The sequence below is a fragment of the Drosophila kikkawai genome, chromosome 3R (assembly GCF_030179895.1).
Source record: "Drosophila kikkawai strain 14028-0561.14 chromosome 3R, DkikHiC1v2, whole genome shotgun sequence".
Classification (NCBI taxonomy): domain Eukaryota; kingdom Metazoa; phylum Arthropoda; class Insecta; order Diptera; family Drosophilidae; genus Drosophila; species Drosophila kikkawai.
This window is the reverse complement of record NC_091731.1, coordinates 30,845,643-30,867,566: the sequence shown is the minus strand read 5'-3', so window position 1 is coordinate 30,867,566 and position 21,924 is coordinate 30,845,643. Positions and strand designations below refer to the sequence as shown.

The window sequence follows — 21,924 nt, the reverse complement described above, 5'->3', positions numbered from 1 at the left end:
AGAGATACTCGGTAACTGGTGGGAAGCAGAGAAAAATTTTGATAAATTTAGATAAACCCCAAATTTGCAAAACAAAAACAAATGAATCATCATAGTCTAAGCAATATCTTTTATAGTCTCTGAGATCTCCCCAGGACCTGCCTAAACTCAAAATTTAAATTCCCATTTAAAGTGTCGCCTTTTTTCTCCAAGTGCACATTATTTATAAATAACAGCTCGAGCAAAAACCCGAAACGTAAAGCGGTTGTAATTTTCGGACATTTTTTTTTATTACATCTGTATACATTTATAAAATATATTAAACAGTAACATAGTTGTATATTAACAGTACCGTACACAGTAAAAGTAATCGTACACATTAATAAGAGTCATAAAACATTAATAATCTATATCTTTGTGCTATATCAACTTTCAGTTTCAGCCGCACACGAAGCTTAGCTTGCCAAACAGGATTTTATGGAAACAGGTGACGACATATAGAAAGATCTTGGAAATTGCATATAATTGTTGAATAACAAGAACACAAAGAAACAATCAACTTAGGTGTTAGACAGTAGCAATAATAATAATAATAATAATAATAATAATAATAGTAGTAGTAATAATAATAATAGATGCTATATCCGCATTTCGAGAATGAAACGGGTTGCACATTTTCTTGAATAGAAAAGTTTTTGGATTTTTTTTTAATTTTCGTTTTTTATGTATTTTTTTTCACATGTTAACCAACCAACTTAAAATAATTTGTCACTAAAATACAAACTTAAACGAACGACAATTTGCTTGCAAATAGTATTTACACATAGAATTTAAAATAATTTGTTTTTTGATTTGTTTTTCCTCCCATTTTGTTGTTTGTTTTGTTTACATCTTCCTACAAGTTCTCTGACTAGTGGTTTACTAAATATATATATATATATGTATGTATTTATCAATATATCTTCTTGTGTATATATATATTTTTTACTATATATGCCAGTTTGCATTATTAGACTACCTGATTTGAAACCACAACAATTATTTAAATTGCAAAAACGTTAAACCTCTAAAAAATACATTTAATTCACATTTAGTTTTGTTTTAAAATCCATTAGATTTCTTTTTACGTGGGACTGACTCTTGGCATCATACACATGCATGTTTTCTACACATACATATATGTTTTTTTTTTATATAATAGACATTTATGCTTTGTTCAAAAATAGTTAACTAGCAAAACCAATTGTTTGCTCTCCTTCATCAAGTTCATTTATCGGTTTATCAAACCAAATAAGAATAATAAAGCCCGGCGCTTCTGAAATCCCCAGAGATTTTATATCTAGTCCTGTGGTGTCTAAAAGTATGCTATGCTGAATTTCATTTATGTCATCAAGCTTTTTTTGGGATCTATAAATCTCTATAAACGTTTGTTTTACACTTTTTAAGTATTTCTTGGCTTGGAACTAGCTTTAAACTTTAAACCCTACATTCTTTCCCTTTCCTAGGCTCCCTAAATCCCTGGAGCTATCAGAAGCACCCCCATTGAATTCGCATTCTCCATTTCTTCTTTTTTACTTGGCCGCAGATGCCGCTTAGTGTTTTTGTTTTGAGATTAATCATTTAATGATTATTCACAGAAGTACTGAGGTAGAGTTGTTCCATCTGCCGACCCGTCGCCTGCTCTCTTGCTCTTCTTTGTCCTACCAACTCTGGTTCATGGCCTGCTCCAGCTTGGCCTTGGCCACCGCTGCTGCAGCCACTGCTGCCGCCTGGGCCGCCGCCGAGTTCGTGGAAAGGGGAATTCCCGCTCCCGCAGGTTGTTGTTGTTTTCCGGCTGCCACGGCAGCAGCAGCCGCAGCGGCGGCCAACAGGGACGGGGTGCTGGGCATGAAGTTAACATTGATGTTGATGGGATGCACTACTGGCATGCTCGTGAAGCTCTTCTCCAGCAGATCCATGCCGTTCAGGTACGGCACCAGCGCATTGTAGTCGACGTTGAGGGGCACATAGTAGTTACCCTGGCCGTGGAGCGCAAAGATGGGCACGGTGAAGGAGTGCCTCGGCGCCAGCGGGGCAGTGGTGCTGCTGGGAGTGCTCAGCTGGGCTCCGGCAGCCGCCACAGCGCTCAGCTTGGCCAAGAGCGGACTGGAGTTGGAGTTGCCGTTATGCAGCTCGGACTTGATGTCCTTGATGTCGCTAAAGTTGAACGAGGGCGAGGGCTTGTCCAGACGGGCGGGATTCGCATTGGTGCCGCTGGCCTCGGTGTGCACCTCCAGCGGTATCTCGCCATTGGCCGCCGCCTCAGCCAGCTTTCGCTTCTTCGCCATAATCGGAGCTATCTCCGGCTCGGTACCGTCCTTCGAGTGCTCCGAGTGAGCCTGCATGTGCGAGTGATCGCTCTGCAGGTGAGCAGCCACTGGACAGTGTTCGCTACTCGTCTCCTCGTCGTGCAGTTCGTGGACGAAGCGCTCCTTGATGTGGTTCTTGTACTTGTAGTTGTTGTTGTGCTCCACCTCGTGCGACGACTCCGAGTAGTTGCGCATCCGCACGGATAGCAGGCTGTCCTGGGTGTGGTGGCTGTGGGCCAGATGGGGATGCTGCTGCAACAGCAGATCCCTGGGCGGCGGCGAGTGCATGTTGGAGGTGTCTGTGTGGAGTATGGGTTCCCGCGACGACTCAAAGTCGTGGTGGCTGCTGTCCGTGTTGTGGTGATGATGATGATGGGGGGCTGTGGAGGTGATCACGGGAGCCTGGTGCGGCTGCTGATGGGCAGCCAGCGGTGTGACCTTGGGCGCCGGCGGGCAGGTGGTGGAGCTAGCCGCATTGCTGCTGCTGTTGCTGCCACTGCTGTTGCTGTTGTTGTTGCCACTGGCCACCGCACCGGCTCCGCTTCCCGTGGAATTACTGGGCACATTGTCGCCCCCTAAAGAGGCTCCACCACTGCCTGCTCCATTGGTCAGCGGCACCTTTGACTCAAGGGCACCGTTCGATCCGTTCGAGCTGCCATTGGCCACGGCAACGACAGCGGCGGCTGCTGCTGCTGCCGCCTGCTGGCTCCTCTGCAGCTGGTTGAGATGGTTGCGGAAGCTCAGATCCTTGACGTCGTTGTGATCCTGGCTGTGCTCCACATCCGAGGCCGAGGCAGCGCCCAGCATGTCACGCAGGTGGCACAAAGGAGGATGGTATGCCTGGTGCGGGCTGCCACTCGAGGCGCTCACATTGTCCGGCATGTGGCAGCTGCGCGTTGACTTGTAGCAGTCCGCTGGAGGAAAAAAAAAAGGATTAGCTAATTGATTCTCTTCGTGAAAATGCTTAAGGACTCACTCTTGAACATCTCATCGATGTGCTCCTGCAGGCGACCCAACAGGCGGTGGCAAAAGTCCTGCATGTGGACGTCGTAGAGAAACTTGGCCGCCTCCTTCATGCAGTCCATGTAGCCACTCCGGTAGTCGCTCTCCTTCTGCTGGCACTCGCTCTGCAGGTGCTTCAGGTGACGGATGGCCATCTCGATGATCTCCGTCTTCTCGATGCGGCCACGACCCTTGCGCTGATACTGCGGCGGGATGAGGCGGGATAGATCCGCCAGGCAGGAGTTCATGCGATCCCGTCTCCGCTTCTCGATTATGCGATGGGAGAGCGGATCTTGCTATGGATAGATAGTCGTATATACGGTTTGGTTAGTGACGTTTACGAAGGGGTGTTTGGTAGCTCCCATTTTAGGGTTTTTCTTGGGCTTTTTACGACCCCTAAATCTAAATGATTGTTCTGCTGAGAGGCGTTTTTCTTTTGCTATTTTATTTCACTTTATTTGTCGCTAGTTTCGGTTCTCTTTTTTTCGCTTTATTATCATTCTTTCATCAATTTCGGCTAACAATAAAAAAAAGGGTCAAAAGTGTCGGCTGCGTCGATCGATGGCGGGGAGGCGGCATCATGGCTCAAGGTCATAGCTCGTGTGTGTAGTGGGTGGTGGTTGGTGGGGTGAGAGTGTGTGATAGCTAGTGGGCGTGGGCGTCATCATCCTTGCGCTGCTCTAACGCTCTTTTGATCCTTTGATCTTGTCTCAGTGCTTGTTTTTTTTTATTTGTTCAATTGATTCGGAATTCGAAAATATATGTGATCGCGAGTTGATTTTGTTTTTTTTTTTTTCGCTCTCTAAAATTGTAATATTTACCCTCGATGTTTTATTACGTCTTCCGGTGGCATATTCAGCATCGTCCTCGCTGTATGCCGTGGCGGATGTTGAAAAATTTAAACTAGATTCTGTGCAATAAGGAAAACTGGAGACAGCTGCTTCGCTATAATTCGTTTAGATATGCAAAAAGAAGTGGGAAGGATAAAGAAACACAGATAAGTCCAAATCTTGTTCAAAAATATTTTTATATTATTTGTTTTTGTTTTTTAATCAGATTTTCGTTTTGGTTCAGATTTTTGTTTTCGTTTTAGTAATGCATTTATTAGGCGCATAACTTAGCCTGACTTATGAGTAGTAACTTAAGCTAGTTAACCTAAGATTAATAGTTAAGGTCGTTTAAAACTAATTGGTTTTTAGTTTTGTTTTGGTTTTTATTTATTCAGTTATTCGAAAACGTATGTAAAATAAATTAAGGCTGCAATAGAACAGAGAGAACAAAGGATTAAACATGTTGCTGGTTCAGCCAAATCAATCGGTGAGTGCGTCTCAAAGAGCTCTCTCCCTCAGCTAGCTGGGTTTTTGGGCCGAGTGGTCGGTCGCTTGGCTAAAATCAAACGAGCGTTTTGTTTGGTTTGTGTTGTAGTAAAACGGGGTGCAAAGGCCTTAAAATACGATTAGCATACGATACGTAGTTGTTGGTGCAGGAGGGACATATTCCAGGATAGATCCTTATGTCCAGGAAGGAAGAAATCTTTATATCACATTTACACACGCACAGTAACAAAAAAATATAGTCGAACTCATTGGGTGTGGATCTCTCTTCACTTAACAATTTTATAAGAACTAAAATTTTACAAATATTCGGGTCTTAAATCATCATAATTATATTAAAAAATATCCCACAATCACAAGATCTCTGAGTACAACCCATCAATCACACTCTGCGTAAAACCATTTTTACTGGCATAAACCATTTGATTTTAAAATTTATTTCAAGAACTTGCCCCGCCAGATGCCACACGTTTTCATACATGTGTACTCCATATACACAGACATACCTCTATATATCGGGCCATCTAATTTTAGAGTCTACACGTTTTTATTGCCATGTGCCAACAAAAATATTATAAAATGCTGAGCGCAAAAACTCGAACAAGATTTTTGTAAAGCAATAACAAAAACAACAAAAAAAATCCTAGAAAATTGGTTGCCAAGCGCCGCCGCAGAGGAAATATCATAGAGTAAACTATACACACACACAGAAACAGCACATCCTACACGATACTACATTTAACAGACCCATTGAATGCCAATTTCTCGAACCAAAACAAAGGCACACACATCATAACGACGGTAAGGCGGCCAAGAGAAACGGCTCGAAAGCGCTAGAAACCAAAATAAAATAAAGTGGCCGCAAGAGCACAGTGCCTGCTGCTGCTCGTAATAATAAGTGTCATGGCTTTGGGCGATAAGCGGGGCGACAACAAACAAATCATATACTATATATGCGTTATTTATCCGTCCACATAGTATACATGGCGAGAGATACCAGAACGCACCAGTCCCCGGCGCCTAGAACTTGTTTATCCGATCTGAATCGACTTGGCCCCGCCCTCTCTCAACCGAAAAAAAAGGCGTCAGCAACTTGTTTTCATCTCGACGTTTAGCACAATTTGCTGAATTCGATTTGTAAACCGTGGCCAATTATCGGTCCACCAGCTCTTCAACTCGCTGGCTCACACTGCGTATGAGTAATGCAAACACAAAAGTGATTTCGAACTGGGCGTGGCATAAATGCAGGTTGACGACTGCACTTGAGACAATATTTATTCATGATTTAGATATCGAGAGAGAGGAGTTCATGAAGGGCAAAGAATAAAGAGTTATAGAAAACAACCAAAAATCTCTGTGATAAAAGATTTTAACAATGGATACAGTTTATCAAACAATAAATGTTTTAGGTTAATTTGTTTTTAATTGAATTGGTTTCCTTACCAAACAATTGCTTTTACTCCTAAGTACTGTTGGAATCTGGTTGGTTGCATTAAGTTACCATTAGTATTCATTAAAATATCAATAAAATAATTCCAACACACCTAGTTTTCATTTGAATAATCTAAATAGCTCAACGGTGATCAATTTATCTAAAAACTTGTTTCCTATGATTCTTCCATTATTCTTCGTCATACATTTTAATCGAGTTCATCAGATTGTTGTCTGATTGCGAAGGCTTGTTTAATTTTGGGGGGCTGCGCCATCGGGAAATCGCGTTCAAACAATCCCGTGAACAGGGCGTGTACTCATTGGCGCACTTTACATCATTGGCCAAAAGAGCAGAGTCTGAGAACAACGTCAGTCCGCGAGAATCACTCGCTTGATTCATGAGAAAATGTGGACTAAGAACCCCAAAATTCCCCCAAAAATGCTCAAAGTTGGCAAGATGCCGCCACCCCCCACATAAAGATGGCGATGGCGCTGGCCCAGTGAAATGGCTTGCGTTTTGTTTACGTTCTCAGACCGTTTTTGTCATCGCACTATTAAGTAATTGGCACAGAAAGACAAGTACGCCAAATACGAGGGCGAGATCCACAGGTAGTCCGCGACCCTGCCCCGATGACGACAGTTCCGATCAGTCGCCGTGGGCTGCCAAAGGCATGGACAGCATTCCCCGATCCGGATCCTAAATACAGAGAGAGTAGCGCTTCTGGCACGTTTGTCTACGCATGAGTCGGTGATAATTGGCCCGTAGTTTGCACACGCTCGCTGTGATATCTCTGAACTTGGTTCATTGATATTCGAGTCTAACCATTTCCTGTCCTTATCGCGGGTAGTTAAACCCTATAATGATAAGATTACAGAGCAACACGTGACGTCCTTTCTATTATGTTATTTAGCTATTTTTCTGTTTTCCTGCCATTATTGTTGGTCATTTCGAGTGCCATAAATAGTAGAGCAAACTGATATAAGCCAAATACAACTTGTTCTTGGCGGTTTATTTAATCTTCTAGTGGATGGTGGGAAATTCCCAGGAATTACACACCAAAACAAGCTGTTAAGATTAGTAAGTAAACCTCCTCTTCCTTTGATATGTGTTATAATGACAATGCTCTGGGACAGTCATATCTTGATGACCGAAAAATCCAAAGTTAATCAACAACCAAGTGTCATTCACTGTTGACTCATTCAGATGGCGCAAGTGATTCATGTATAGTATCTGATGTCGATGCTAAGAGCATAACAATGCCCACACAACAAATCTGAATAAGCTAAGAAAATAATCAAAAATCAATATATTTAATACTTAAAAATATATAGGTAACATTACAAAGAAGATAGTAAAGGGTAAAATGTAGTTCTAAAATGTATATTTTATTAACTTTAAAATATTCAATTTGTTTCTAAGAATATATCTCTCAAAACTCATAGTTGCAGTGCTAGAATGAACTATTTCTCGCTGTGTAATTATTTACACAACCCAGATGTTAACGGTGGACAATCGGAGGCATTCAATGCCAACAGTTTCCGCCGCCGATCTGTGTCACAAAAATTTCCATATCGACATTGGGCAATGGAAATGCGCTGCCTCTGTCTCAGATTTTGAATTGTGAAATCTCCGAGGGCAGCAAGAGCGGAAAACAACCCGAGACAAGTGATGACGCCAAAGGCGCAGAGAGACAACAAAAAATAAATCAAAATAAATAGAATAGAAGAATCTGTGTGTCTAATTAACAAAGTGGGCGGGTCTGCTGCTGGACTGGTCTGGTTCTCGCCTGATCGTCGACCTTGAATACTGCGCTTGGCTGATAAGATTTATCACGAATATATAGCCAGCTAGATTAGCGCCAATTACGCTTGAAAAGCTGAATACTGCAACTGCGGTCAGGTGAGCGATGCGCCATCACGTGAGATTCCGCCGACTCGAACTGGAACTGGAACTGAAATTTCCGAACAGCTCATAAATATTCAGATAAATACAGACGAAACTGACGCAAAACTACGTTTCGGCGGGCACGTGATATAATTGTTATTGGCCAAAGTGCAAAGACCAGAAAAACATGAGCGCCAAAAATTGCAGCACCAGCGCAATTCGACTCGCAGCAATTTCAGTTTTTACCAACACAAACGTGTGCACGTGCCGGATGGTTTGGTCGGCAACAGTGTTTGGGATTGGACTCGGTTCGGGAATGGAAATGGAATCGAGGAACTGAAAATGGAATCGAAATTGCGGTGGCGAGGGCAATTGTCCGTACCCCTGCAAATGGCTCTCTGGCGTGCTGTCTAAGCGAAAAACAATTCAGTGCGGGTATAAACAGATACATGTGTACAAAAGATACAAAAGCCACACACAGCTATGCATAGATACAAATACGAGGCCAGTTGTAGGAGGTTCTACGCACACAATTGTCGGACCATCGAATTTTCAAGATTCACTGGAAATGTGCAAATGGAAATCTCGTAGCTCCGGGTGATGAGATAAAGCTGTCTTTGTTTCAAGGAAAGTGAATCACAAATGGCGGAGTATACACAGCACAGTTGAGTCTGGCTTATGAAATTCTCACACGAATCTTGTAAGTAAATATGTGCAATATTAAGTCAAGCTATTTATATATACGAATTTATTATATTTTTGTTAAGACTTAAGGCTTACTATTTTTAGACCGTTTTCATATGAGAACTGTTGACATACAGATAGGCATATGAATTAGAGGTTTACGCCGATGGTTAAAGGCATCGGCGGCGGCGTAGAGGTCAAAATGACTCGGCGGCGGCGGCGTAGTAGTCAGAAAGAACCGGCGGCGGCGGCGCGTCAAATAAGGCAAAAAGGCCATTTTAATGAGTTATTTATTTTTTTTAAAGTTTTATAAAGAACAATGACACTGAAGGCCGCGCTGAAGCTGCGCCGATGCCGCACCAGCGGCGCGCCGCGGCGCGCCGTTATTTTCATAATTTGGCGGCGGCGCGTCAAATAAGGCAAAAATCGGCGGCGGCGGCGGCGTGGCGCGGCGGCGTATATGTCTAATATGAATATACCTTTTCTCCTCAACTATTCTATGCAAATCATTCATGAAAACTAATCGATAATATAACCAAAAGCTACACAAACTTTTTACTTTTATTACCCAGTTTAACATATGCAAATGGTTACTAAAAATGGGTTTCCCCCGCGTACGCTCCAAATTCCAACGCTAATCGTACATCCCAGATCTGCAGTCACACTTACCCCCCGGATTCATTTGCATTTTCCCCGGACCAGCCCCATCCGCATTCCCCAGATGAAATAAATGAACCGCACCGCACACTCGCCATAACTGGGTCAAAAGACACTCAAATCCATCTATTTAAATCGTTTAGCGGCAATCAAATGCAGTGGTCATGAGTCACCGCCGCCACCATCAACGGACCCCGCCAAAAAGCATCGAGCTGAGTGCATTAATCACGGCAGTCACGAAAATCCACCACATACCCGTGCATATATATACATACATATGTATATACTATGTGAATTTCACAATATCTGCAGCACGTTTCACAGGGGTTACAAGGGGGTTTTCAGAGGGGGGTCAGCTTGGCATGGAACGTGAACGTTGCAGGGTCTACGTGCCCGCCTCTCAAATGCCAATGGACGTCGAACCGACGATGACGATGACGAAGACGATAAGAAGACCGGCGACGGAACGGATCGATGCGGATCGGTTGGAGATCGAGATCGGTTCGGGGTTCGTCCCGGACACAGGCGGATATATACATATGTATCTGTCCATATAATTTATAACACTCTCCGTTTTGAGGCTATTTATAGCCTGCAGCATGCGTTTGTTGTTTGTTTTGTTGATAAACACGATATACGATATATATATTCGATCGAAAAAGTGAAAGAATTATAAACAACTGTGTTTATATGGGAATTTTGACAATTAATTAGTAAATATTGTTGTTTTTTAGAATTTATTTTCAGGGTATTCACCTTTGTTAAGTACATTTAAATTTATGCAAAAATTTTAAGTGCAAAATGAAACTCTGAATTCTTCTTTGGCATTAACTGTTTTAGAAAACATATAAATGTCTAGTTTAATCACTTTGGAAAAAGGGTATTAGCGAATTTCCACTGCAGTTTTCTTGGTTACTCTTGCAAATCCTTGTTGATTATTTAGACGTGTTGTCTTGCTGAACATCTGTGAGTTGCTAAGCCTACATGGAGTCCTTTATGGATCCGTGTAACACAGACGTAGCCAGCAAACAAACACACTTTCTCAGAGTTCTCAGGCCGGTGCAGTAGTTGATCATTTTGAGTTTCCATTGAATTTTTCCACCGTAAATAACACTAATCACTGGGTCAGGGTCTTTAGATCGTCTGTAGGCGTCGTTGACAAGATCCCGAAATCGAAAACAACGAGAGACAGCTGAGTATTAAATGGGGTTGGGGGGAGTATTATATTTTATTATTTTTGTTTTCCATGTGGAGGGGCTTAGCAACTGTCTCGTCGTGCAACAAACCCGAGATCTCACTGACGCTTGACAACTCTGGACACTTGCTGGATACACATGGCGGCTATAGATATAGATAGAGAGACACTATACTTTCCGAGGGCGATTGTGCGTCACGCCCGCTTTGCTTTTTATCGCGTGTTTGCTTATCTCTATAGATATTTGTGTGTTTTCTCTCTAATATTTTTTTTTCGCTTTTATTGCCTGACTTTGGTGTTGATTAAGATGGCAGCGCGTAATGCAAATTATAAACACTTCAGCGGCGACGAAGACGCGTGTTTACCCCAAGTGCCATTTGATAAGGCATCCAACCGCAGGGGCAAACCAAATTTATAATGTTTATTCTATTTTTTGTCGTTTGATCACGCGTGCAAAGATTAAATTTGTACCGAACCGATCGTTTAAAAATGTATTTAACCTGTTTCGCTCATTAGTTTCCAGTTTCCAAGCTAATTATAGCGACTAGACGGCACACGTGACGTATACGTTATCATGACCATTCATACGCCATGGGTAACTTTCCCCCACAATAAAAAAAAAACACTCAAAGCTGAAACCAAAAAACCAACTGGAAAAAACCCGAACCGAATCGAAAACCCTAACGAAAACAAAAGCTAAGGCCAATCAAATTGGGCTGCATATTTGATGAGCGGTTCATTCGATTAGCCCTTGTGTATTTATAGAGGAAAACGCTCCCAGGAGCCGTGGTGGTGGTCACCGAATACCAAAATAGCCAAAAACAATGCTCAATCAAAAACACAGCAGCTAGAACAGCAGAAACATGAGGGAAACACAAAACTTGTTGACCTTCAAAAGGACACCGACTGGCACCCACAACACACCCCGCCCCACGCCCTCGAAAGGCCACACAGACACGTGAAAAGTACACCCATCCAACCCCCAATCGGAGGAGTTGGGAAAGGGCCTGCCACGCTGTTGTTAACTGATATTTATAGCCACGTTTTGGCCGTTGACATTTAGCAGACGTGAGTGCGTGAGTTCCGTAAGAACTCCGCATTAATTATTTATCGTAGCTCTGGCTACGCAACATTCTTTCTCTTTGTGTTTAAGCCAAGTTTAAGTTTAATATAATAAATGCGTTAAAAATTAAAGTCTTTTTTACTTTTTAGGAGGTTAACTTTTACCACAAGGCCCTACTCAAGCGTTGAGCTTAAATTATTAATAGCCTGCCCCTGGCGACACCAACGCCTTTTCGAAACTCTGGCCACACCAACGCAGCTTTTTTGTGGTTCCACTCGGGCACGTTTAAACGAAATTCAAGTTCAAAAAATTAAATTCGTTGGGATGGTGGAAGGGGGAAACCTCGCAGGGAAAATCAACGGAACATCACGTTTGGCAAGTCGTGCGTTGGTTTTTTTTTCTTTCTTTTTATTTTATTTTGTTTTGGCAAACACAGAAAAATAAAGATGAAATAAAGCAAAACTAAAGCAAGAATCTCCAACTAAGAATAGCCCGGCGACAGAGTCTGCCCACGTTTTCTTCGCCCGATATTCGCGTTTGTTTTGCAAATTCAAAATTGCTTTCTAGCTCGGTGGCTAAAAATACGTGGCCCACACAATCACACACACGTACAAGATCGAAAGATCCACACCCAATCCTGTCTAGCACACACGCTTTAAGAAAAACAACAACAACAAGATATAGAAGAGGCGGAGACATAGGCTAAAACCACTAAATTCGAGTCTAAGATATACACTAAACAATTAATTAGTTCACAGAGAAAAAGCATCACAATATGGTACACAATAAATAAAAAAAATTTATAACTTCCTCAGTTATAATTGTAACTTTAATAAACAATTTTTCTCGGTTTACTTATCCTTTTTAAATGGCAAACTGCTGTTACACTTTGTGATATTTTTTCTCTGTGTGCTTAAGCTAAACGCGCGCAGGTGAAAGTGAGTTTTGGGTTGTGGTTTCGATTTTGGATTTCGGATTTTTGATTTTTGCATTGTTTCAATTTTATTAATCATTCGACTTGCAGTCCAGCGGGATCTCTGGCTGTCATACCTACCTCTCATACTTAACCGGATGTGCGGCGTGTCCGTTCGCCTCGCTCCAGTAGGGCTCCATGGTGGGGCTGCCGCTGCCGCTACCGCTACCACTGCTCCTCCCCGATCCTTGTCGGACTCCGATTTCGCTTTTGAATCCGCTCCTGGGCAGTGTAACCGTAGGCTGCTCCTGCTGCTGCTGCGTCGCCGTCGTTTGTTGCAGTTGCGGTGGAATGGTGGAAGTGGTCTGCGCTCCTTACGTCAATGCAGAAATAATTGAGAGATAAATGCCGGGGCGAGTTATGGCCGAGCAAACAGGTTGTCGATGCGGCGAAGGCGAAGGCGACTGCTGCTTCGTAGACGGCGAATTCGCTTGCGGGGCGAATTACTCTTTTTCTGGTGGCTGGCGAGCCTAGGTACGTTTTTTCTTTGTATTTCCCGGATTTGTTTCAAATTTAGAATGGCATTTCGAAGCGTGTGTTTATATTTATGTTGGAACGAGTGGAATATGCTGATAAGTGTGGATGTTTACTCTATCCGCTTATCAGGACGTCTCGAATGTCCGAATGTGTGTGTACGCGTACGGGCTGCGTGTGGGCGATAACGATAGCGATAACGTCGCGTTATTTTCACTCGAACGAACGGTTTTTATACTCTATTTTTGGAGCAGCAATTAAAGTGCACTTGTTGGAGCAGGCTCCCTGCGCGACTCTTCGTTCACTCCCTTTCTCTCGCGTGGGCGGCGGTGCACAAAAACAAAGAAAACAAATAATGTCGAAAAACGTGACCGCCTCTTGTTTTATTTTCCGCAGTTCTGCTCGTATTGCAATGCTATTTTTCACCTGTCTTACACGTTTTTAGATTTTACGACACACCGAGAGCAGAGTACACGTTATTTGTTTTGTTAATATGCAACAACAATAACTTCCTTTCGTTTCACAGTGGAATTTTACCAGCCGCCTATATACACACTCATACAGCTGCGGATGCGAGCGGACAACGTGCGTGTGCGAGTGTGTGCGTGCGTGTTTCACTATTAAAGCACATACAGATATTTATATATATATATCAAATTTGTTGTTGCTCCTCCAGCTAATTTTGCTGTTTTTTATTTGCTCTCTCCCTCTTTTTTGGATTTGGTTTGGATATTTCTTTTTAGTTTTGCACTGGCACTGTGGCGTTTTCACCGCTTTTTCACGTCCGTTCGCGGCCCGTAGCAAATGAATTGTAGTCGAGCGACCCGAACAGTTTGAACATCAACCATCCGCCCCGTGAGCAGTGATGTCATTTTGATCTGAGCAAAAAAGCTGGATTACTCAAAAAAACAGCTAAAAAACCTAATTCCAAGGGAAAAAAGCTGATTTTTAGAAAATAATTTAAATTTAATTTTAAATCTAAAAATATTAAAAAATACACAAATGAAAAATATATATAATTTGAAAATAGACCTTAGATATCCTATTCGATTTACACTCTGGTTCGCATACTATGAGTTTAAAGCTTACCAAAGGAGGTTTTTTCACTTTTGTATATTTTTTAATCGAAAATCTTAAACAGTCTATAAACAAAAATTCCATTAGAAGTCTGCTTTAATTTTCTAAAAAAGCTGGAATTCCCGCTGCCCGCTGTTTTAAAATTTTTCCCGCAGCTGAATTTGACGGGGAAAAAGCGGAATTGACATCACCGAGGGGCCCGAAGCAAAAACGAAATGAATGAATTGTACTCGGCAAGCGGCACGAGACCCCAAAAAAGACCCGAGAGAGCTCCACATTGATGACGGGAGAGCAACATGTGTTAGTGTGGGTGTGGGGCGCCGGGGGGTGGTGGTAGATAACACACCAGAGAGCGGCTGCGGCTGTGCGTGTACATGTGCCAGCTGTGTGTGAGTGTGTGTGTTATCGCATTTCGTGTGCGGCGAACGTGATTGCCACAGTGGGACCAAATTCCATATTTTACGGTCACACAAGTCCCCAGCGAGATTGGCTCATGGGGGATTTGCAAAAGAAAGATTACCCAATTTGCCAGATTGTTGTTTTTAATGTCGGTGGTTTTATTAATGGAATAACAAGAAATAAATATAAAGAAATAAATCCTATTTACGCGATTATCAAAATTTCAAATTGACTATTAATTGGGGTACTTTCATTATAAACATCTGAATTTTTTAGGCTATTAAAGGCATCTAAATTCAACAAAATATCTCTGCAGACATTAATGTGAAGTCAACGCTGAGGGCTCTAATCTCAGGAGAGCCTCTAAAAAACGGGTTTGAACTGATTGAATTTAGTATTTTCCAAGTCACGCCCCAGACAGTCTGCTGCCCACTTGCACGCCACGACCTTCGGCAGCGCGTATCGTGACCTTTTCAATCCACCCGCACCACTGTGCCGCCGATTGCCCCGTTTCGGGGCTTGATGACTAGACGACTCTATAACTCGGTGCTTGTACTGGTAAATTCACGGCACTTACACAACCGCAACACATACACATACATATGTACACACATGTTAGTTGGCATTGTCGTTGTTGTTGCTAGACAGGCATAAATTAGTTGCGTGTGAATTATATTAATGAGCCAACTAAATGTGCGATTCCCATAAATAAGTGCAACATACTTATGTTCTTCGCTTTATTTTATTTTTTAATCTTTTAGAGGCAAACAAACCTCAAAGGTACCGTTATTAATGGCTTGCCATTGTATCTGCTCTCAAAAAATTAAAAACAAAACAATGAAAAAAATATATATAATAATAAAACGAAAAAAACAACGACGCAGAAGCTCAAGGCGAACAAAAACAACAACAAGAAACGCGGCATACAATAAAACACGTGAACGTGACAAATTCCAAAGCGAAACGGCGAAGTCAACTGGGCGGCGGCTGGCAAACGAGAGAGATAAAGAGCGCTTGGCAACAACAATCGGACACACACACACACACACACACACACACACACACACATTTGTATAGGCCGGCCGAACTACCACTCGGCCGACATTTTGTTTTTATTACAGAGCGCAACAGTGGCGGCGGCTTAAGCTTGTTGTTGTTTCTGCCGTTTAATAAACGAAATAATAATCATACGCGATGTTGACCCTATCGCATTCTGCCTCTCTCCGTCTCTCTTTCTGGCACTCTGTTTTTTAATCGAGACACGTCGAAAGTGGCAAACAAAAAACAAAAAGCCAAAAAAAGCAACAAGAAACAAATAATAACAACACAAAAATTCGTGGCGCATGACGTAACTCTCACGCGATTCGAGCATGTCACGCACACACTCTCGCACTCGGACACACACATACACACCAAGGCGGCGCTCAAGTTTGTTGTTGGTCACGTGTTGTTGAAATGTTTTCGTATTAACGAAGCGCTGTTGTTTGTGTTCAAGTTGATTTCGGATTTTACAGTTTGCATTCCATAACCCAAACAATCATATACAAAAATATAAGCAGAGTATTAATTAATACTATTTTAATTATTTTATTTTTCATTCAGAATATATATATCAAATTTTATATAACACATTTTCAGTACCCTCAGAACTCTATATGTATTTATTTTCTGCCAGGTTTTAAAAAACTTAAATTTTTTAGAAAATAATATAATTTTTCTAGGTTTAATAGATTTTCCGAGCTCCTATAAATATCGCTTACAAAATTCGTCTAATATGAGCTCAACTGTGCTCCTTTGTGTTGGGCTTTCCAGCGTGTTGATTGTATTTAAATGGCGATTTCTGGCTATTTTTAGCCGCCCCTAAAGGTCACTCCGTAGCCCGTAATCCGAAATCCGAGCTCCGAGCTCTCCGTGCCGTGATCTGCGATGACGAATGACATAAACGTGTCCAATTGGGCACTGGACTTGCATAAGTCTGGGCCTGGGGCTGGGCTTGGTTTTGTTTTGGATTCGGCATTTCGCTGATCTGTCTCTCACTCTCTCGGTTTAATTGCAGGGCGGCGGCGTCGGCACGTGCATCAGGTATCGCATTGCACGGCATTACGTATACGTAACGGGTAAGCTCAGTATATTACACATACGCCCCGGTGGAGGGCACGTGCAATAGCTACAGAAAACTGGCTCACCATTACTCATGTGGGCCCCCCTTCTTATCGCAGCTGTAATACACTTACTTGCTCACATGGTCCGGACGTTTTTACGGTCACGTGTTACTAATCGAAAGCGTTACGTGGTTTCAGTGAATTTCCACGTAAATGAAATGCAATGGCACTGGCTTTTCATCATTTGGAGCAAGCACAGAGCGAACAGAGCTGAAGCCTAGTAGAAATGGAGTGACAGGCCCCGGCACTTGTGGATTGTTTTCATGATTTCATGTTTTCCAGTAGCATGTGTGCCCGCTTATCTACAACAGCTCCCCGTCTGTGTTATAGTGTTATTTTATTATTGTATTATTGTATTATTTTATTATTGTTTACACCCCCCGGTTGCATGGCCGTAGAATAATCACGAAAGCCACAGGAAAACCCCTCAGCAACCGACAGCAATTGCACTTGCCAGACCTGGTGAAACCTATTTGGAAGCCACCTTTATTTGTTTTTCGACTGGGGGAATCCAAAAACACAGTGTGTTAGGAGCTTAGGAACATTAAATGGAATGTAAACACGTATAAATATAGAAATACTTATGTGTATATCATGTTTGAGTAATGAAATAGTTCCCTTTCCCTCACATTAAAGTAGAATTCAAACTGTTGTTATGAGTAAATTCAGTTTAATTTATTTTATCTAATATCTGCTTTTGAAATCTTAATTAATAGAGCTATTAACATATTTTTCACGGTTTCATATCATAACTTAACTAATACTAATCACTTAATCAAGCCTCATTAATAAATATTACTCAATAATAGATGCATAAATGCGACAAACTCACTTTTATATATTCGTTCACACGGAAAGTCAACAACATAACTTAGAAACTTGTTTAGTTTAGGTATATTTTATGTTAAAAACTCAATGTAAATTAATTTAATAAATAATATACTCTTTCTTGTATCATTTTTTCCCACTGTGACTTGAGTAACGCATCAATCGCTGATGACTACCACAAATAGTCGTGAGGCACAGCTTCGTTTTCTACTCTAACACTTGCTGGTGCAATAACACACACCACACCACACACCCCAGGTAATTTGCACCTTTAATTTAGGACAGGTGCGAACGACATTGATGCGATCAGCAGACCAACGAAGGGCTAATCAAAAAATGGGGTGTGCTGGGTTAGCTAGAGCGTAGAGAGAGGACTTCAATCGTGATCCATCTTAATTGACAGAAACGTAAATAGACCCTACCCTTTACGGAAGGCTGACTTTTAAACCAAATAAACCACATTAACTGGCTGATATACCCTTAGGTTATCAGCTTGCGAAATTTCAATTTCAAAGTCGAGGTGAAATCAAAAACAATAAAGTGACAACGACTGAAATGCCATATAAAATCCTGATAAGAACCAACTAGCTGGGAATAAAAGCTAAAATAATCTGAAATTAAACCGAAACAACAGATTCAAGTGGAACGGGTCTGAGAGCTATAATATATTTGAACACAAATTGCGATTGTTACCGCTGCTGATACTTCTATCTATATCGCCATTGTAGCCTGTGTTCCATCGTTGTTGTTCTTTTTGTTGTTATGTAGATTAGAAATCTCGAGAAATGTTTATAAAAAGCCCCGCGGACAGAACGACAGAGCGAGAGAAACAGTGACAGGGACAGGGGCAACGACACGTGCGCCCGCAGCTGGACAAATAGAAATAAAAAATACAAAAAATTACTTTACATAGACCGTAGCATTTGTTCACACAAACATACAATATATCGCTGTTTATAGGTGAATATCAGCCGAGTCATGCATGTACAGTGCCTGGCATTAATTAGTCGGTAGTCACACACTCAAAATTAATCAACAAAAGCGGAATTCTTCGCTTTAAAAGTCTTATCTCTAAGATTTCAAGTAATTATTTGGGTGTCTCATCAACAGGAATTGACTTTATTAGAATCAGCATAGGCACCAAGACAATAAGTGAATGGAAATCTTTAAAATTTTGGCCCAAAAAATATGCAGTATGTAATACAACAAAATAATGTTGCCTTGCTTATAAATATTAATTATATTAATAAATCAATATAAAATTCAATATAATTCCATACTTTCTATGGATTATTTTACAACTCATATGGAGGACAGCCTGGAATTTTATTTTAGCTCACAAGCCTGCCTGCAATGAATTTCATTTGCTTTTAATTGATTTCGTGTTTGTTTACGGTTACTGACTATGGTTACGAGTTCTATTTTCTGCCCAGCACCTCCCGCTTATGTAAAACCCACAAATTGTTACACGTTTTGCATACGAATGCTGCTGCTGCTACTGCTGCTGTTGATAAATCAAGCAAAAAAGGCAAAAGGCGGTTTTGAATTTCCTATTGGGCTCGAGATGTCAGCAACAACAACAACAAACGGCGACAAGGTGACGCCGCCTGTAACTCTTCAAAGCCCGGACTTTGGTGCCACAGTCAGGCTTCAATGAGTCGAACTTTTTTTGCAATCATAACATTTGTTTGGGGCTAGTGGGTTTCAAATTAAATTGTCATTTAATTTTGGAAATTATTTAGTTTAACTCTCCTTAAATTATAAATCTAAATATAGATAACCAAGGCATAGACTTCCTTTTAAGTTTAATTTAAAAAATCAAAAATAAATCCTGAAATTATACAAAAATCGCTTTGAATTAAAAATTCAAAACCTTTTATAGAATTGAGAAATACACACTACTCACTGTATTTCATTTGGCTTTGTTTCGTTTCCAAGCCCGACTTGGGAGGAAGTCGAGTTAATTATATGCACACTCACACACACACACGGCCGGGAGAGATATGTGCACAGTTGCTGGCTGTAATGGCATTTGCATTAATTGAATTTGCATGTGATACATGCTCCATGGGAAACAGGGTTACGGGTCGGGGGTTACGCGGGTTGTACGACTTTATACCCGCAACTTGTCAAATCGTGTGCAAGAAATCGGAATAGGCGGCTAGTGTCTCGCCGGGCAGTCTGCTCATGACATCGTCTTTCTGTTTTTGATGTTTTTGCATTTCTCCTGTGCCCCAAGTCCGCCTCCGCATTTTAGCTGATGTAACGCCAGAGGCTAAGCACGTTACGCATACGCCATGGAGGCCGTTTTGGTGGTAAGACGGCAAGAACAAACGCTTTTGCCGCAAGAGCCACAAGACATGAACATGCTGCAACAGCTGCCAGTAGACAGTGCACTGAAAAAAAAGGAATAAATAGTTAATACTAAAGTAAGGTGGAAGTCCTGAAAAAAATTAGTATTATTTATTATTTGAAGCTATATTCTTCTCATATATATTTTTCTATACATTTTACTTGACTTCGATAGTGTGTGTGATTTAAAGTATTCATTCTGATCATTTTTCTAGCGGCGGGTTGCTTTAGGGTCTGTTGGTTACATATGCACGTGGGCGGACGAGAAATGCCATTGAAAGCTGACTTTGACGCAGTCTCTCTCGCTTCGCAATTCCATTCCCATCCCCATCCCTTGGATCCCAACCCCTTAACCCTCCTCAACCCTAAAACGATTGTCAAACTACGTAACAAAAACAGCGACAAACGTGCTGTGACTCCTCTTGTCTCTCGCTCGGCCCCCTCTTTTCTATGTCTGTACATCTCCCCGATGGGTCACATTCAGGTACTTAAGGGTTACGCGTGTCCAGCTCTGGCACACTGTCAAAAAAAAAAGCTTTTAAAGAAAGATTTAGCTTAAAATTTAAATAAGTTTAAACACTAAAAAATACTTGTCATTCAAACGATTAAATAAATATATAAATACTATCAGAATCTTAGTAAAACATTTTTAAACAAACCTTCAAGCGTCATGGAATTTTTTATTACTTTTTTTCTATCGAGTACTTTGATAATTTCATTTGCAAAAACACAAGTTTCAATGGTAATTTTCCACAGTTGTATATGAAATATTAAGTTTAATTTGCGTAAGTAACTATAGTTGATCAATAGGAGATATGTTAATCATCTGTCACTTATTATTTACTTTATTACATTACTATTTAATCCAATAGATTTCCATTCATTTCCTTTCCCTTGATAGGGGCTTTACCCACCTGTCATAGGGCATTAAAGAAAATGAAGAATTCCATGACAAAGCCTGAGTAAACTAATTTGCTTGACACTATCTCTTTGAAGGAATTTTGCCCCTTCACTGACTACTGGAAATATTTCATAAAAATAATCAAGAAAAACTATTATCGATGTCTTATAATGAACTAAAAATAAAAATGGCATTTCATATAGGGAAATAATTAAATGGTTTTGAAGAGATTAAGGTGAAGTTAAACTATTATTAAAGCTCAATTACATTTAATTAAACAAGTTTGAGGGGCGATCAATTTCCTTAATTAATGAAGTATTGAAGTATAGAAGCAAATATTAATAATTTAAAGATCACTAATTTCTAATAATTATTTTCAGTGCTGACCTCCTGTGGTTGCCAGTAGCAGCAAGGAGTCCCTGAAATGACATGCAAATGACTGGATTTTTTAGATGGTTTGTCAACGCTTTGAACTTGGCAGAAAATAAAACTAGTAGTAACATCCATTACAGAGACCCCATTTATCTTTTCACCCCGGGAAAAACCCCACTCCCCTTCCTCACCATCCCTTTCAGCCTGCGACGCAGTTGAATTAAATAAAACAAAAGCAAATCTGTGGGAGCAACGAGAGCAGTGCAATAAATTCCAGGTTAATGTGCAACACGTGTGCACTTCACTCACCTGCCGAGTTACCTGGCTAATTAAGCGGCAAAAACGGAAAAACTAGAAACGAAAAACAAACATTAAAGAAAAAAAAAAATAGTAAACAAGCGAACGTAAGAGGCAGTCTGCTACTTTTATTGCTTCATTCCAACTCGTAAAGGGGTTTTTTGTTTTGTCTTATTTTGTTGCTGGCGCAATTAACGCAAGTGTTAAAATTGCAATTCGCAACAAATTAATTAGCAAACAATGCGCAGCGAATTGCTCACTTTTGTCAAAGGCGGAAACATGTATATTGAACCAAGTGATATGTGTGAAAGTTGTTTTTAACTAGAAATAGCTGAGCAATTAGTATGCAGCTAGCATTTTTCTAAGATTCCAGATTCAAAAAGACCGCCCAATCGAAGTTATCGATAAACATAACATAACAGATACTCTGTTAGCTAACATACAGCTGTCTATGCGGGGCATTTATCAACACTGTCGCCAACTGCACACTTTTATCGGGGCGGTGTAAATT

General features: G+C 41.1%; 1 protein-coding gene across 2 annotated transcripts; it reads right to left on the bottom strand.

Annotated features, from left to right (window-relative positions):
- Positions 1 to 250: 250 nt before the first annotated feature.
- Positions 251 to 13,855, bottom strand: cwo (transcription factor cwo). Of its 2 annotated transcripts, XM_017171211.3 has the most exons (4): positions 12,633 to 13,854; positions 4,151 to 4,274; positions 3,304 to 3,625; positions 251 to 3,241 (listed from the first exon to the last, which is right to left on the bottom strand). In XM_017171211.3, the coding sequence occupies exons 1-4, from the start codon at positions 12,689 to 12,691 to the stop codon at positions 1,680 to 1,682; spliced, it is 2,067 nt and encodes a 688-aa protein (XP_017026700.1). In that variant the 5' UTR covers positions 12,692 to 13,854; the 3' UTR covers positions 251 to 1,679. The 2 variants fall into 2 exon arrangements, with proteins under 2 accessions (XP_017026700.1, XP_017026701.1); XM_017171212.3 differs by lacking the exon at positions 4,151 to 4,274 and having other exon boundaries at positions 12,633 to 13,855.
- Positions 13,856 to 21,924: the final 8,069 nt, after the last annotated feature.